Source organism: Puntigrus tetrazona, chromosome 12, assembly GCF_018831695.1.
Source record: "Puntigrus tetrazona isolate hp1 chromosome 12, ASM1883169v1, whole genome shotgun sequence".
NCBI lineage: Eukaryota > Metazoa > Chordata > Actinopteri > Cypriniformes > Cyprinidae > Puntigrus > Puntigrus tetrazona.
This window is the reverse complement of record NC_056710.1, coordinates 8,856,244-8,872,709: the sequence shown is the minus strand read 5'-3', so window position 1 is coordinate 8,872,709 and position 16,466 is coordinate 8,856,244. Positions and strand designations below refer to the sequence as shown.

Here is a 16,466-nt window from a genome sequence, read left to right as displayed (position 1 = left end):
AAAGCTAAATACGGTACAGCTTTGATGCAGTTTTCTTTTTCAACTAAACCTCACGCAGGATCTTTTTAGTATTCGTTTTTATTAATGTATTTGGCCAGGGCTATGCAGTGTTTGCACGTAATTTAAAAAGCAATTCTAGTGCGATATATAACACCTGCAGACCAATACACCTCCAGACCGACGGGTGGCGCTACCGGACACATTTACCAAAACATTACCGACGAGATCTTAGTCGTGTACAGAAGAAATAACACACTTCTGTGGATGTTTTCTTCCTGGACTGTTTGCGACGTTATAGATAGAAAGCATAATTGAAAGAGAGCAACCCTGTACGGTAGTTTTATTGTAACGTATTCAGTGTAGTTAGCCCGTTTTGTCAGATTGTGTCTAGACGCGTGTCTCTGGAACTATGTAGCTCGTGAGCCGACTGGGAAGGAAATCACCACGGGCGTCAGAACGGGGAAATAATAAGAGTTTCATTTAGTACAATTCTAGGCGTTTTTATTTAGACATCATGCACAGAAGAGGAGTCGGAGCTGGAGCGATCGCCAAAAAGAAACTCGCGGAGGTATGAAGGCATCACTTCTGCGAGATTTGGTAACTTGAGTTGAGCAAATAGTTCCGCGTGTTCATTCAGCTAACTTATTTACTGTCACAGGCCAAGTATAAAGAAAGAGGCACCGTCCTCGCCGAGGATCAAATCGCACAGGTGCGTGTAGCTTGATGAGCAAAGCACGCGGGTGTAGATGGCACTGACCCTGTTGTAATCAGATCGCATGCGTTTTCTTTGCAGATGTCAAAACAACTGGAAACCTTTAAGACCCATTTGGAAGAGTTTGCCAGCAAACACAAACAAGAAATCCGCAAGAGCTCACAGTTCAGGGTGCAGTTCCAGGAGATGTGTGCCACTATAGGGGTTGATCCACTGGCATGTAAGATTTTCATAAATTCCTATCATAAAAGCTGAAATGGATATTGGATAAATGTGTTCATGGGTCAAGACGAGATGTCCTGTTTTTGCACAGAAATAAATAAATGCGTAATTGGGAATACACTGGGAACTGATTTTGTGGGTTTATGTGGATTGATACTTGACAGCCGTATTTCATATTTGAACATATGTGAAAAGTGTGTGCATGCAATATAATTATTATATAACTTCAAATTGTTATTAGAAGTTTTCTGTTATGTTAACATAATTTAATTATTGTCAATAATTAATTGTCGGAATTTGTAATTAATTATACATAGTTTTTATGATTTTAATATTCGGGGTTAAAAAATACATTATAATTACTAATCAGCTAATGTGCATTATTAAAACTGTATTTATAATTCATTATTTATTTTTTTTTTTTTACTTTTTTTTCAGTTGATTCTTATTTACTAATTAGTAAATATAAAGTTCGGTTTAATTATTTTTCTTCATAATAATTATGATCAATTATATTTATTTTTAATTTCAAAGAAAATTTTATATGTCTGGATGAACTTTTTTTGCAGCTGGAAAAGGATTTTGGTCCGAGATGCTCGGAGTTGGAGATTTCTACTATGAGCTTGGCGTACAGATCATTGAAGTCTGTTTAGCTCTAAAACACAGAAATGGTGGTAAGTTTTGCCTGTTTAAAAGTATTACATTTTACAAGATACGTATTATCAAAATTATGGGTTTATATTGATGGTCTCTTTTTTCTTTTATATTACATTTTTCCCAAAACAAACTGCAAACTCTTGTTCCATATATCTGAAATACATAATGCACTGCTCTCTGGTATACTTCATTCTGATTAGTCATTAGTATAGATTTTTATTTCCCCCCCATTAAAACAATGTTTATTTTTGCAGGTCTCATCACACTTGATGAACTTCACCACCGTGTCTTGAAAGGAAGAGGGAAGTTTGCTCAAGATGTGAGCCAGTGAGTGTCTTTAAATTTGTATTTAGAAAATTTAGTGTTTTCTAGCAATTGTGAAAACATGAATCCTCTTACCAACCGTTAATGTTGTCACTCAGGGATGACTTGGTGCGGGCCATCAAGAAACTCAAGGCTATGGGAAATGGCTTCGGGATGATTCCCGTTGGAGGCTCTTATCTAGTGCAGTCGGTCCCAGCAGAGCTCAACATGGATCACACCGTTGTCCTTCAGCTAGCAGAGGTAATCAATAGCACACAAGGCCATATGCTTTTACACTTCCGTAACGTCAGATCCAATAATTGGCCATGTTTCACAGAAAAAGGGCTACGTGACGGTGAGCGAGATCAAAGACGGCCTCAAGTGGGAGAGAGAGCGGGCCTGTCACGTCCTTGTAAGTGTGCGCTGAAAAGTGAAACGCCACTCTGAATGCGTTCTGTATAATATACAGTAATACCTATACCTTTTGCGCTGTTTTTCCAGGATCACCTGCTGAAAGAAGGCTTAGCGTGGCTGGACTCCCAAGCTGCAGGGGAGCCACAGTACTGGCTTCCTGCTCTGTTCTCGGAGCTGTTATCACGAGACGTTACGCCCGAGGAGGCCAACCAAATGACTCCTTGAGAAGAAGACATTATTTTGTAAATACATTATCAGGGCGGATAGAGGCGAATGTCCAGCTGTTTTGACAGGAAAAACAGTCAAAATGGAAAATAAAAACATCTATTTAGTCACATTTCTCACTTTGTTTAGTTTTTGAATAGTACTGAAAATAGTTCGGGGTTAAATAAGAACATGCCAGTTGTTGTTATTATATAAGTGGAATTTATCTAGCATCTGTATTAAATCACTTTTTATTACCTAAATGCATATTTGGTTCCAGTTTCTTCAGCGATATTATAATCACTGCATAATAATAATAATAATAAAGTCCCTGTTTTAGATAGATAACAGCTAATAATGAAGAGGAAAATTGCTGAAGATAGAGAATAAAAAAAGCATCTATTTAGTCACATTTCTCACAATATGTTTATTATTCCAATGCCTTTTTAAGCAGGAAAAAAGTTTGGGTAAATAAGACCATGCCAGTTGTTGTTGTTGTTATTATATAAGTGCAATTTATTTCTTTTTATTATGTTATTATTGGCTATTCGATTCCATTTTTTTCAGTGATACTACAATCATTAGATACTGATAATAAAAAATCCCTCCTTTAGATAACAGCTAATCAGAATCAAAAGCGCTGCATACCTACAACATCCTGGACTGTTCAGTACTTTAAACAGTGCCACTAATATCCCAAAGACAGCACGTCAGATAAAGAAAGCAGAACTGATTAATCCTCATGACTGTAGACGTGATCTTCAAACTCCTGCTGTCCCATATCATCACAGATCAGAGTGCAGAGCGGACACACTTTGTGAGCCAGCTCATGTTCTGCCAGCTCATCCTCGCTGATTCCAGGAAAGACCTCCTGACAGTGTTGGCACACCCTGATCTACACATTAAAAAAAAATGCATACAGTTAGATCGTTTTGACCTCAATCTTCAAATACTGCATTCGTTAAGAAAGTAATTACCTGTACTTCTGGATCGGAAGGATTCGCTGTAATGAAATGAAATGCACGCTTAGTGTAATACGCTCATTTTAGGAGAACGTGGGAGAAAACGTTCTGGCGTTTTCCACTTAAGTAATTGTTACCATTTCCTTTTTTGGTCGACCGGCATTGTACCAACCTGTCAAGTCATCAATGTTCTCATAGAAATGAGAGTCGAGGAAATTCGTTTTCTCTACGGACGCCGGTGGGCTTTGAGGGTTGGATATTTGATTAGAAACTGCAGCCACAGATGCAACCTGGTAGTCAAACAGTGCCCTTTTAAGCTTATTTACTTCAGCTTGCAGTTCCTAAAGATAAAAAAATATATAACTTGTTAGTATTATTGTTTAATAACGTCGTTCAGTGCCACAACAGGCACTCATTTTTGGTAAATATTACCAAAAACGGGCTACTGTTCAAAAGGGTAAATTATTAAATAATTATTTTATATTACAATAAGACAGTAAATATATTTCACGATCGCGTGAAACTTAAGACTAGAGTATTGGCTGCTGAAACGGAAACGGAAATAAATGACATCTTAAAATGTACTACGACAGAGAAAGCTGAATTGTAATAATATTTCACACTCTTGTTTTAACTGTATTTGGTGATACAGACTCCCCAAACTCCTATTTGGCAAACAGCGATGTTTAATGTGTCATAACAAAAACGGATCACCTCATTCCTTTCCTCAAGCTTCTCTCTGTCCAATCTCGACGTCTCGGCCATTTCATAAATTTTGTGTTGCGCCTGCTGAAGCTGAGCCTGTAATAACAAAACAGTGTAGAATCAGGATCTAAATACGGGTTATTCTTCCTAAATGTACTCGGACTACAGTACGTAAAAGATTAAGAACGCGACGCTGTAAATACCTGGATTTGATTGGTTTCCTCATTCTCAGTCCGTTTCAAGGTCATCTCCTCCAGCTTCCTTTTCAGTTCCTTCGATTCCTGCTCAGCCGTTTCTGCACGTTTACAGGCTTCTTTGCAACTTTGCACCTCACTGCGAAGCAGCCCTCTGGCCTCCGTCAGCTGACCGAGCAGGGCTTGAATCTGTACAGTCTGGGTCATAAAGAGATTACTGCATGACAGTGTAGTGGTTTTCTTCAAACATCTTCAAACTTCCAAATGGATAAGCCTTACTTTACTGTTTTCTTCCTTCATTTGTTCTTCGTGCTCTGACAAGTATGTTTGTAATGCTTTGTTTTCAGCCCTCCGGTCTTCTAAAGTCTTTTTCCTCCTGAGCTCCTGGATATCGGTCTGCAACTTCTCGTAGTCTTTCCTGCTGCTTTGCACATCCACCTAAATCAGAATGAATGCGAAGAAATGCTTACTTGCTCTGCCGCGACTTTCTTTGTATTCCATATTTCAAATTTTTTATGCAACGATTGTTTAGAGGCACTGCAAAAAAATATATTATTATTTTCTTTGATTATCTTTAACAGTAATAAGGCATATGAAGAACACATGGGCGAACCTGTAGTAGCTTGACTTGGTCCTGTACTTTGTTGTAACTTTGCTCTGTTTCTTTTAGCAAGGTGTTTAGACTGGAAAAAAATATTTATATGATCTTTTTGGACATAAAACACAAGAGATTTCCATACCGAGGACACTCACCTGAGGACTTCCCCATTCTTGAATTCAAGCTCTTTCTGTAACTCTGTCCTTTCTTTCTTAAGGAATTGGATCTTCTGAAGAGCTCCGTCATACTTTTCTTGCAGAGATATCAGTGACTGTGAATAATTGTGTTTATTAGATTAAATTATAGAGATACTGTATCTGAAATATTCAGCTGTGTCAGTGTTTGCTAGTACAGTTTTACCTCTTCGGTGGAATTAAAACTGGGCACATCTGGCAGCTTCTGGTTTAGAGATTCTGGTTTATCCTTTGACTTTGTATCCTCTATGCAGCTCTGTATTTTAGTATAAAGGCACATTTAAAATTTCTTTACTCAGATCAGCAATGTAGTACATGTGTTGTTATTGTTCAGATATTGTGTAATTAACTAAAATATAGATATTAAAAAATAACTGAAATGATTATGTTTTAGTTCTAAAAACCGAAACCGAAAGATTAGTAAATGAATGAGGGAATGAAAATAAATTAAAGCTACAGAAATATAAAAACCAGGGCTGTTAATTAATTAATCACTTCCAAAAAAATATTGTGTTTACTATCTAATATATAAAAACACACTACATTTCCATGATATGTGTGTCCTTTGTATATTTATGCATTCATAAAAAGTATAGTTTATAAGTATTAATAAAAGGATATATACAAATACACACACAGTGCATATATATATATATTTTTAAATTATTTACATATATTTACATGTCTATATTTATATTCATATAATTTATATTATATATAAATATATTTAATTTAAAACATATTTTTCTGAAATATATACATGAATGTGTGTTTATTTATATATACATAATAAAAATACACAGCACGCATATATTATGTACACAAAAGCATTTATTTTGGATGTGAAAAATTTCCAATATAAAAATAATTGAATACCTATTATAAATACTATAATATCATAAATAACACGTATATCACTAGTGCTGTGAAACGATTAATCGCCATTAACTGCATCTAAAATAAATGTTTTTGTGTGTGTACTGTATATATTTCTTATGTGTATGTAAATACACACAGCATATATTTAGAAATTATATATAAATTATAAAATATTTAGATATTATAAACAAAAACCTTTATTTTGGACGAAAGACAATCAGTTGACCTTCATTACAGAAATCACAAATCCTGGTGTAAATATTGTAAAGAATAAGTGCTTACATTTTTATATATGCGTGTTATAAAAAAAGAGAGTCTGACTAACCTTGAGACGGCAGATCTCATGCAGTCTTTCACCCAACTCTTTTTTCAAGATCACATTTGTTTCTTTTAAAAACTCGATCTCTCTCACAAAGCGTTCTTTCTCCTTCTCCATCTTTTCTGCCTGCTCCTACTCACAAGGACATTCGATAACTGTTTTTTGACCAGTATTAATATTATATTTAAATGGCTAGCAGAAAGTAAAAGCACTACAAACATTAACTTCCGATAGAGAAGTACCTGTGTTGTTATGACCAACAGGTCCTTCTCCAAGCTGCTGCCAAGGCTTGCTTCCGCTGGGTTTTGAAAGCAAAATGGGGTGCTGGCTCCTTTGACGTGACCGAAGCTGTCCACATAGCAGAACTGGTAAAACTCCCCATCATCCTTGGGCAGGTAGCTCTCTGATTTAAAAGAAATCAGTATCATTAGTTTAATACAGGGCAGTGGTTCTCAAAACAAAATTACAACGATGTATTAAATAATAAATTATTAATAAGTAAATTAGTAATTGAGCGCAAAAGATACATTTAGAGCTAAAGTTAAACATCATGTTTATTACGTGACTTCGTGGAATACTCGATTCTGATTGGTCAGTCGCCACATTCCAAGGTTTGTTATTTTAGGCTTAGTTTTTTCCCAGATAACATCCAAAACTAATAACACAGGTTCATCCGGGTAACTGCCTGCAGGCGGCGCTCTTCTCTCGCTGGGAACATTTTTTTCCGCAAACGCAGCTACTGCAATTATTGTTTTGTAGGCTGTATTGGATTATATGATAACTAACAAAATGGAAAGATTGCGAAACCGTTTTGTCTTAAATCAATATTTTTAACGCCATAATTATTTTCTGTGGTGAAATTTTGTGTAATACGTGCTATGACTGCACCGTCTCCCTTAAAAGTCCGCTTCCTGGCAACTGCTACTTCACTGAAGATTTGCTTTCAAATATTTCAGCTCAGATCAAGGTTTTATGTATAACTATTTACTTTTGTTAAGCGAGATAATGTACATCCAACATGTTGTAATCGCAGAATAAAGCCCGACGTATAAAGTCAAGATTTTTTTAACCCATCTGTACTGTTTGATATTGGTTATTTGACAGTAATTAATGTTTTTCTGATGCCTACTTTAATTTGAATAGCATTTAAAACTACTTTCAACTCAAAAATTATTTATGCCTAAATTTAAGGTTTATGTATTTGAATTGCATATAAAGGTTCCATCCATTTCAGCATTAAAAAACATGACGTAATGCACATTAAATATACAATTATATATCTATAAACTAAAAAAAAAACAAGTTATAAAAATGTTAAACTATGAGTGATATTTAAACTGATTATTTAAACTGGATTTATTGGTGATAAAAATGTAACTGCTTTTTGGCAGTACTACAGAAATCTTACTTTTCTTACCTATTTTGTGTATATCTCACATATGTGTGTGTGCACATATATTACATTAAGTTTATTAGTTTATATTAAAATATAAATGGATGGCTGGCAATTTTTGAGATAGATAGATAGATAGATAGATAGATAGATAGATAGATAGATAGATAGATAGATAGATGTCATTTTAGTGTAGTTGTATGCTTGATTTATTTAGATGAAACAGCACAAACATTTTATTTACTGTTTATCTGGTTTATGTGCCAAATTCAAAACCAAGAGTTTGGGCATTTAAAAAAAAAACTACCCCACAGTTTTTAAGTAATCCTCACCATGTGCCTCCCACACCGAATGAATCGCCAAGGAAGTGGCACAGGGAAGGAAATCAAATTATTCAGACACCTGACACATCACAAGATCCCTTGATTTAGGACCCCCGAGTAACGTGATGAGTAGTTGTGGACCACTCAAGTTAGTGATTCAGCCTTTACTAAAATAGTAGCACAACATTAATTACACCAGGCCAGGGCCAGGACCACCACAAACACGATATAACGCCATAACCAGAAGGGGACACAAGTCCTCTTTTTTTAGTTTCAAGCAGCACTTCATATTTGAACGGCATTACCATTTTTAATAACATATTAGACGTGGTAAACCCCACGCTTCTCAGGTTGCAATATGCTGGATTTGATAGGTAAAAGAGAAATGTAGTGATTGTGATTCCTACCTGAGAAAACCACTTGCTGAACAAGCGGTTCAGGGCCGACCTGGTCCAGCCAAGGTTCCACCCATACATAGGTATAATACTTCTGTGCTGAACTCCAACCAACCTGGGCCATGTCACGGATTTAATACATTTTTTAGAGCAATACAAAACAGTAAATACAGCGTGTGCCGTTACTTCTCACACACCTTATAGATACCGATCCAGTCCCTGGGGTTGGGCAGCACATCACCGGTCAGGGTGTAGCGGCAAGTAACTGCGGTGTTTGGCGGATATGATGGAGGAACATCGTTGAAAACTACCTGCGAGTACGACGAGGTCTCCATTATAACTGGGGCCGTCTCTTCCTCCGTTCCGTCGTTCATCCCGGTGTTTATGTGGAACACAATACCCTTCAATGCCCCCAAAAGATCATTTCAGTAAAAAGCTTCTTCGTGCTTGGTTTTTGCCAGTGTTGAGTTATTCTTTCACTTTCATTTAAGTAAGGGCGTAACGAGGACAAACAAAAGTTACTCGACTGACAACACAATAGATTTGTTTGATTTTGTTACACGGGCGTGCAATTAATTCAAAACACCGCTTAAAGCCAAGAAAAAGTATTTAAGCAACTTAAGCGCGACACGGCTTGCGATTCCTAAAAATGACAAGTTTAAAGTTCGTTTAAAACATTGGACAAACCAACGCTTCGGCGTGTTTACTCGTATAATTTGCTGATATTTTCACAATAAACAACTTCCATAAATAAAATGTTACCTGAACCTCCTTCTGTCGCAGTCCAGACCGCGTTGAACAGGCGGTCAGATACGCTGCAGTTGCTATAAATGGGAGCAAAATAGTAAACACGATCTGGGAGATGTAGTTCTTTGAGTAGAACGGCGCGCTATTGAAACTGGGGATTCCCGTGTATTATGTCACCCAGAGCTGTGGGTTATGAAGACCATCCTAAAACGCGCTTCAAAGTACGTAATTATCAAAACTCAAACGTGAAATTTCAGTTTTCACAAATAGAATCAAATCAATATTAGAAATGACACAGAAATAGATTAATGGCTGCTAAAAAAAAGCTTCGCCATCACACGAATAACCTAAATATTAAAGGGCTTACAGAAACATCTTTATGATGCTAAGCTAGGGTAATATCACAGATGACCCGAGCAGGTTTGGTTCAGGGACCAGCAAACCAACATACAAGGCCTTTCTAGCCAAGACAGTTTCTCAGCTAGGTCTGCGGTAGTGTACATAGATAACCATCACTCTCCTTTGATTTCATATACCAGGTATGCCCCTGCACAGGGACAAGCCTGCAACCCGCACCACTTCACTCTCCACCGTTTTCTTTGGCAGTCTGTTCAAAGGCCTCCTCCATCCGTTCTTGCTGTGGCACGGCGAGCTCAAGCATCAGAACGCCCTTTGATGAGTCTGAACACAGCACAACGTCAAGCCACAGTGTAACATCTTTGATGCGAGAGGAAACCATAGCTGCTTAAACTAACAGATCACCCAAAAATGAAAAATCATTTAGTAGTAGTAAAATCTCAGGTAGTTGCCAAACACAAAGAAAGATATTTTGAATAGAGTTTTAACAGGGTTCTTCTCTGTTGAGAACCTTGAACTTCTTTAAAATATATTAAAATGGAAGACAGTTACTCAAACACAGTGATATATTACTATGGTTTAAATCAAATAAATGCGTGATTATTCCAGCATTGTACATCATTCAGTCAGTTGCATTTAAACAGTAAAAAGGGAAATCTAAATTGTTTAAAAAGATGGATTAAACAAGAAAAACATTTCAAAACAATCAAATATATAATATGTACTTTATTTAAAAATGACAATTTATCATAATGAAGAAAAAAAAATGTGCGGCAGCATGTCTAAAGGCTGCAAACTGAAACCAAATCAATTGTATTCTTGGTGATCTTGACATTTATAATGCCACACAGTGGGCACTCCATATATTACTGCTCAAGAAAAGGCAACAAGGTTGAGGCACTAAACAAGTAACTGTACATAATCAGTTCTTAAAAGTGCATGTCTTTACTTGGGACAGAGCACAAATTAGTTAAAATATATATACATATGCAACATGTCATCGTGAGTTCAAGAGAAGTAGTATTTGAAAGGCAGTTACTATAATGCAAAGCCGAGTATAAAATTAGTTGTTATATACAGATGACCTTAAATGCTATTTTAGCAATTTCAAGCTTTGAAATGGCATTACAAAAAGATACATCACAACAAATAACACAAAAGACATCTTATAAACATTAGGGCAAAGACAAATACCCCATCTCTCAAGTTCTTGAGCTTGTCTCTCCGAATGGAAGCATTATATATTAGAAATCTTGTTAGCATTTTTTTTCCCTTCATCTACATTATATGACCATGTTTTAGTGTTGGCGTTGCAAATAAAGTCTTGGAAAAAGTGTCAGGAAAGCAACCAGTAAATTCAAACCATTTTTGTCATGTCACTTTTAAACGTCCAAGTGGTGCAGCAGAGACATTTTTCAGGAAATCGAATGCATGTCCTTTGTACGAAAAAGCAGCTAAAACAACAGATCAACTATTTAAAATTTCAACGAATGTAGCTAACAAAACAGCTGGGACACCAATAACGGTCATGTTTGCAAACGGCCGTGTTGTTTGTTAGAGAGACTTCATGAAGACGGTTTAGGAAGACAAAACCCACTGCTTGATGGGCAAAAAGTCATCTAATAAAAAGAAAACCCTGTAAAGAAAATGGATGATTTATGATTTAAATGGCAAATAAATGTGAACAAAAATAATAGAACTGTAACGTTTGGGCACAAGGAATATACCCAAAAAGCCTCAGGTCAACCAAGATGTATAGGTGACATTTACTGTTCTACTGAAAAAAAAAAAAAGCAAGCCACTGAGCTTATCAAGCATATCAAGGAACTTTGTTTCACGCATGCACAGAAAGATACTGAGTGAGGTTTTTCTGGTAGTGGGCAGAACTAATGTGGAAAAAGTTATTTGACATTAAAAAAAAACTATTTGTGAGAAGTAATCAGTAACTTAAAAGTTTTTTTTTTGTTTTTTTTAAGTAACATGCCAAACACTGCAACTTACATTTGGACGTGTCACTCCAACGTTTTAACAGATGAAGACATATCTAGTCACTGTATATGCATTAGGCATGTAAAACATCCGCATTTCACATTACTATTGGGTGATTTAATAAAGTGTGTGTGTGTGATTATGTAAAAGAACTAGTAAATTGAACCAGTTGAATGAAACTGTCAAGAAAAAAAAACAATGTGATTTCCCTCTTGCTATGGATTAGAGGTAATAATGTTAAAAATAATGTTCATTTTCTGGTACAGAATGATTGTTTTGCTCAGTGTATTGTCAGGTGAAAAAAAATGGGCATCCACTGAGTTGCATTTTTATCAACCACCAAGGACCACGGTTTCAGGTAAAATTATGTTCTACTGTAGAAAAGAGAGTCACCTACATCTATGATGTCCAGAGAGTGAATAAATGTTCATTTTTGGGTGAAATATCCTTTAAAATAGCTTGCATAAAGCTGACATTCGATTTGAATGGAATTGAAGGGACTTACCTCAACTGTACGTGGCAATCAGTGTAATGACTATTATAAGAATTACACAAGCAAGGCATATGGCAATCCCTATTTTTTTCTGTGAAGAAGAAATGTGACAATTCACACCGGTCAGTGATGTAATATCATCAGGTCAATAAATAAAAAATTGTATAAAAAAAAAAAAAAAAAACGTACCTTGCGCACTTTCTTTGAAGTTTCTACAGCAGCAGATGTTTCAGCAACAGCCTTCTCCACATAGTTATGAGAACTCTTAATATTCTCCTCAATCCGGTCCACCGTTTCTCCCTGAAAAAAAGTACATTTCACACAGTATTTATGGACAAGATAACACTTATTAAACTGAGGTTTTTTTAATTGGTAAACATCATGGTTTCTCTTAACTGGAATCAACCAATCAGTGCGTTCATCTCACCTGTGCTTCAACCTCCATTGCAAGGTACTGAAACATATCATGTAGCTCTTTAATACTTTTCTCTAGCTTGATGATCTCATCATGCCGTGACTCAATCTCATTCAGAGCCTGTCTGGTAGCTTTAGCATCATTTAAAATCTGCAACGACAATTTTTTTTAACAAGGGTTCAGGACACCGAGCAGGATATTTTGTGCCATCACATCACGTGACATATTAGGACACTATGGTGAAATGTTTCATGGTGGTGATGCTTCATTTCGAGGGGTGTTAGGATTCTGAATGTGAGCCGAAGGGTGAGAATGACAGAAATCAAAAGTCTAAAAGAGAAGTGAGAATCTATAAAGGAGGTACTGAAAATGAAAGGCATTTACTTCTAGCATTGCTTTTAATGAAGTTGACAACCCAGATTTCCTTTATCTGTAATAAAAAGGACATATACTAACTAACTTTGTCCAAAATTTCCCAGAGCATTCTTAATTCCAACACAATTCTCATTTTAACGTCTTCGCTTAGAAAATCAGAAAGGGGCAGAAAACAGGAAAATGTCCATATTTGATTCAAATGATTATATCACTAAATATCCGGAGAGGTTAATCAACTTCATCAAAAACAAGAAATAATTTCATTTTAGATGGAATAGTTCCCAAAAGGATCTTACCAAAGAAACACTTCCTTTCCAAAGAAAGCAAGAGAGAAAACTAGCAATGTGACATAAGACTAACAGAAGACAAATCAAACCTGCCATTTGATTTTTCTCTTTTAAAGTTTTTTTTTTTGTTTTATTCAGATATAAGGGATAGTTTACCCAAAAAGAAAATGTACTCACTTTCAAGCTCTTTTAAACCTGAACGAGTATCCTTCTTCTGTTGAAGTTATTTTGAAAAATGCCATTAACCAAACATCTGCTTGACCCAGTGACTTTTATAGTATTTTTTCCTACTACCAAACTACCAATGGGGATCAGAAACTTGGTTTCCCACAAGAAAGAAATTAATACAGATTTGGGACAGCTTGATAGTGAGTGAATAATTTAAAAATATATATATATATATTTTTTTTTTTTTGGCTGAACTATCACTTTATTGACAATCATCAGCATGTTTAGTACTATTAGTCTGCTGTAACTTTAAGACCTGCACACATCTAATGTACAGGCATTTATCTGCTTTTCTATCAACTATTTACTTCATACATAACCAACTTATAGGTAAATCTTGTGCGTTTTTGCCAATAATAGCGCAATCATATGCTAAAGAAGCAGGCTTAGTGTTCATCCTCTACTGGTGTATGCTTAATTTAAAAAAGTGCATGCCAGAACAGCAAGTTAATGAATTGTTTAACCCACAAGACTACAAAGCACAGACAAATAATGTTCTTTTTGGATTGCAAATAAGTGCAGTGTCCCATGAGTGTAACTCTACTGCTGAGACAACATTTGATGTGAATGTGTTATTCGTAGCAGAAATGCAACTGATAGATTGTGTGCTGTAGAACAAAACTACAATATCTCTTCATAAGCAGATCGCGGAGACATTATAATCAACCACAAAAGTCATGTCATCACAAAGCCCCAGTGTAGACCGTTCTTTAGCTACCTTCAGGCACAATATACACCGAAATAAATGCATGCACGCTACACAAAACAACTCACATTTTGCGTGAAAACATCGGTTTGTCCACTCTCAAGCATGGATTCCAGCTCTTCATCCGTCACATTGTTACCAGCTGCAGAGGAAACCACATTCACAACAGTTGCACCGGCTAATACTAATACTAAGACATCTAGCACTGTGGATCATACAAATGGAAACTCTAAAATTAGGGGGGTGGGCAATTGCATGGCGCGCATTTAAAAGGGCCATTTGTGCGATAATGCTAGTATTATCAATATATAACGAGAGAGAAAAAGCACATACTGATTTTGAGCTGTCTTTGTATCCTCTCCACATTTCGGTCTCTGTATTGGGCTTGAATTGTGTTATAGTGACCCATCACTTCCAGAAATTCACGAGACAAAACACCATGCTTTTAAAAGATGTTGAGGGAAAAATGGGAGGAGCAGATTATTCTAAGACAAAACAACACTGTTCATGTGTTATATTTACAAATATTTATAATATGAGCAATAAAAGCTACTGACCTGGGTTCTCCGCATTCTAATATTTATTGGAATATATTTGTCTTCACCTTCAGCTTTCTTAGGTTCGATGCCTGCGACACATTTATTGTTTAAATATTCACATCCAGGAGATCCAGCGGAAAACGTTCAATAACAACCACCTATGTTTATTTATCAGTCTCACTTTTTAACTTCCTTTGGATCTGGCTGGCCATGACTTTGATGTCTTCTCTGAGGGACTGCAGTTCCTTTTTCATACCTATTAGCAAGGAGATTTTTTTTTTATTTATTTAATCATTTATCGCATCATACAAATTAAACAGAAAAAACATCTCTGGGAAGAACCACTTTGTTATTTCATAGGAATGGGTTGAGACAAAAATACCCATAACTAAGCCGAGCGACTCACTTTCTTCTGGAAGTGCGACTCCTAACACCGTTTTCTGTTTGTTCTCCAACTCCGACACCTTCTTTTTAATCGTTTCAAGTCCCTCTCGAATCTCCTGAACCTATATAGAAAAAGTACGGTATTATTAATTTAAGTTTGATTCAAAAACACTGCAATCCCGACCCAAACAATTTAAGTAACAAAAAATGCTATTCATAATGAACAAATTATGCCACAAGTGTTTTTGGTATTTGGTAGTGACTGATTTCTGGATCTGTTTACATAACAAACAGTCCCCTAATAATTTATGTTAACCTTTTTAAAGAAAGCTTCATTTTCTTTCTCTTCATTTGCGGAGCTCCCAGATCCGGGCTTTATCATGAGAGCTGTGGTTTCTTCATCTTCATCTGACGTGTGGACGGTCTAGTAAGGACAACAAAAAAAAGTGTTTTTTTTTTTTTTTTTTTTTATTTAACATTAAGAAATTGTTATACTTTTTAAAAATGTACAACCTGTTTAATTCACTTTTATTACAAATCAGGAGGAAAACAACGTAAAGGCAAAGTTAAGAGCACATCGTTTTAAAGGAAGAAACAGGGATATGGAAGGGATATTAATATTTTCTTTTAGAGGCTGTGAAATATCCAATTGCAGTGCTGAATATGACTGAATATGAATTAAATTGCATTGCTAAATATGAATGAAATGAGTTTAATTTCACGAGTCGTTTATAAATCTTTGGCGAAATCAACTACAAAAAAAAAAATCATGGCTGCTAGTTTGTTTGTGGACTAAATAAAGTGACACCCCACCTACACTGCAATACTACAGCGGTAGAAGCAAGTTAGCTTCCAATATGTGGGATTTGACTCATGACTTTTTGTTTAACAATCTCTATAAACGCTCTATAAATATACGGTCGCACAGCAGAAGACCGCGAGCCGTAAGAACATGTGGAAGTGTAAATAAATCGCAGTTACAGTTGTGGGTACAGTATCCGTGGGTTAGCCTGTTAGCACGCTAGCCGGTTTCCTGAGTGCATTGCCCTACTTTGTACTCACATTGCCCAATTCTTTGGTCCGGTCCCGCATTTTCGATGTATCTTAGAGCCAACTCAGATTAAAAGTTTCTGTCTTAAGAGGCGTAGCTCATCTGTCTGCAGACTCAAACTCGCAAAACTCAAAACCGAAAAGAGGGAGTTTCCATTCAAAGTCACATTTCACGCCAGACAACTTCCACAAATAACTTTCAGAGCGGACTGTCGATGGACGCCGTGAGGTGCATAAACGGCGATATAAAGATCATGCGGATGACCTTAAGTTATACTTTGACATCAAAATGGGGTGATGTAGACGCATACGAATTTGTCGTTTTCTTCTTCTGTTTTAGTTGGCGGAGGCGTGAAAAAGCGAGCAGGGCTTTTACTGCCCCCCGTCGGTAAAAGACACGTTTAATATTTACGTTGTTTCAC

The 16,466-nt window shown here is 36.2% G+C and overlaps 3 protein-coding genes across 3 annotated transcripts; 1 reads left to right on the top strand and 2 right to left on the bottom strand.

Moving 5' to 3' along the window:
* Positions 1 to 170: 170 nt before the first annotated feature.
* snf8 (SNF8 subunit of ESCRT-II) lies at positions 171 to 2,645 on the top strand. The gene is made up of 8 exons (XM_043253372.1): positions 171 to 568; positions 659 to 709; positions 794 to 932; positions 1,504 to 1,608; positions 1,846 to 1,918; positions 2,014 to 2,155; positions 2,232 to 2,306; positions 2,396 to 2,645. Exons 1-8 carry the CDS (start codon positions 515 to 517, stop codon positions 2,531 to 2,533), a joined length of 777 nt encoding a protein of 258 aa, XP_043109307.1. The 5' UTR covers positions 171 to 514; the 3' UTR covers positions 2,534 to 2,645.
* A 274-nt stretch (positions 2,646 to 2,919) lies between these two features.
* On the bottom strand, positions 2,920 to 9,390 carry calcoco2 (calcium binding and coiled-coil domain 2). Its single transcript, XM_043253330.1, has 14 exons — positions 9,237 to 9,390; positions 8,672 to 8,875; positions 8,487 to 8,589; positions 6,606 to 6,766; positions 6,370 to 6,495; positions 5,332 to 5,421; positions 5,127 to 5,242; positions 4,987 to 5,056; positions 4,653 to 4,811; positions 4,383 to 4,571; positions 4,189 to 4,275; positions 3,647 to 3,815; positions 3,490 to 3,515; positions 2,920 to 3,407 (listed from the first exon to the last, which is right to left on the bottom strand). Exons 2-14 carry the CDS (start codon positions 8,846 to 8,848, stop codon positions 3,246 to 3,248), a joined length of 1,635 nt encoding a protein of 544 aa, XP_043109265.1. The 5' UTR covers positions 8,849 to 8,875; positions 9,237 to 9,390; the 3' UTR covers positions 2,920 to 3,245.
* An 899-nt stretch (positions 9,391 to 10,289) lies between these two features.
* On the bottom strand, positions 10,290 to 16,377 carry stx4 (syntaxin 4). The gene is made up of 11 exons (XM_043253368.1): positions 16,057 to 16,377; positions 15,311 to 15,418; positions 15,017 to 15,116; positions 14,792 to 14,866; positions 14,629 to 14,699; positions 14,405 to 14,513; positions 14,140 to 14,213; positions 12,488 to 12,625; positions 12,250 to 12,360; positions 12,073 to 12,151; positions 10,290 to 11,214 (listed from the first exon to the last, which is right to left on the bottom strand). The coding sequence occupies exons 1-10, from the start codon at positions 16,084 to 16,086 to the stop codon at positions 12,074 to 12,076; spliced, it is 894 nt and encodes a 297-aa protein (XP_043109303.1). The 5' UTR covers positions 16,087 to 16,377; the 3' UTR covers positions 10,290 to 11,214; position 12,073.
* Positions 16,378 to 16,466: the final 89 nt, after the last annotated feature.

What these genes read in the sequence shown, in the direction of transcription:
- snf8 (XM_043253372.1), top strand. Translation starts at nt 515, where the DNA reads ATGCACAGAAGAGGAGTCGGAGCTGGAGCGATCGCCAAAAAGAAACTC. An exon ending in TCTAAAACACAGAAATGGTG is followed by an intron (nt 1,609 to 1,845) that starts GTAAGTTTTGCC and finishes TTATTTTTGCAG; the next exon opens with GTCTCATCACACTTGATGAA. An exon ending in TTGTCCTTCAGCTAGCAGAG is followed by an intron (nt 2,156 to 2,231) that starts GTAATCAATAGC and finishes CATGTTTCACAG; the next exon opens with AAAAAGGGCTACGTGACGGT.
- calcoco2 (XM_043253330.1), bottom strand. Translation starts at nt 8,848, where the DNA reads ATGAACGACGGAACGGAGGAAGAGACGGCCCCAGTTATAATGGAGACC. An exon ending in AGGAAACCAATCAAATCCAG is followed by an intron (nt 4,276 to 4,382) that starts GTATTTACAGCG and finishes TTGTTATTACAG; the next exon opens with GCTCAGCTTCAGCAGGCGCA. An exon ending in CTTCCGATCCAGAAGTACAG is followed by an intron (nt 3,408 to 3,489) that starts GTAATTACTTTC and finishes TTTAATGTGTAG; the next exon opens with ATCAGGGTGTGCCAACACTG.
- stx4 (XM_043253368.1), bottom strand. Translation starts at nt 16,086, where the DNA reads ATGCGGGACCGGACCAAAGAATTGGGCAAT. An exon ending in AGTCGCACTTCCAGAAGAAA is followed by an intron (nt 14,867 to 15,016) that starts GTGAGTCGCTCG and finishes CCTTGCTAATAG; the next exon opens with GTATGAAAAAGGAACTGCAG. An exon ending in ACAAAGACAGCTCAAAATCA is followed by an intron (nt 14,214 to 14,404) that starts GTATGTGCTTTT and finishes TTTCCTCTGCAG; the next exon opens with CTGGTAACAATGTGACGGAT.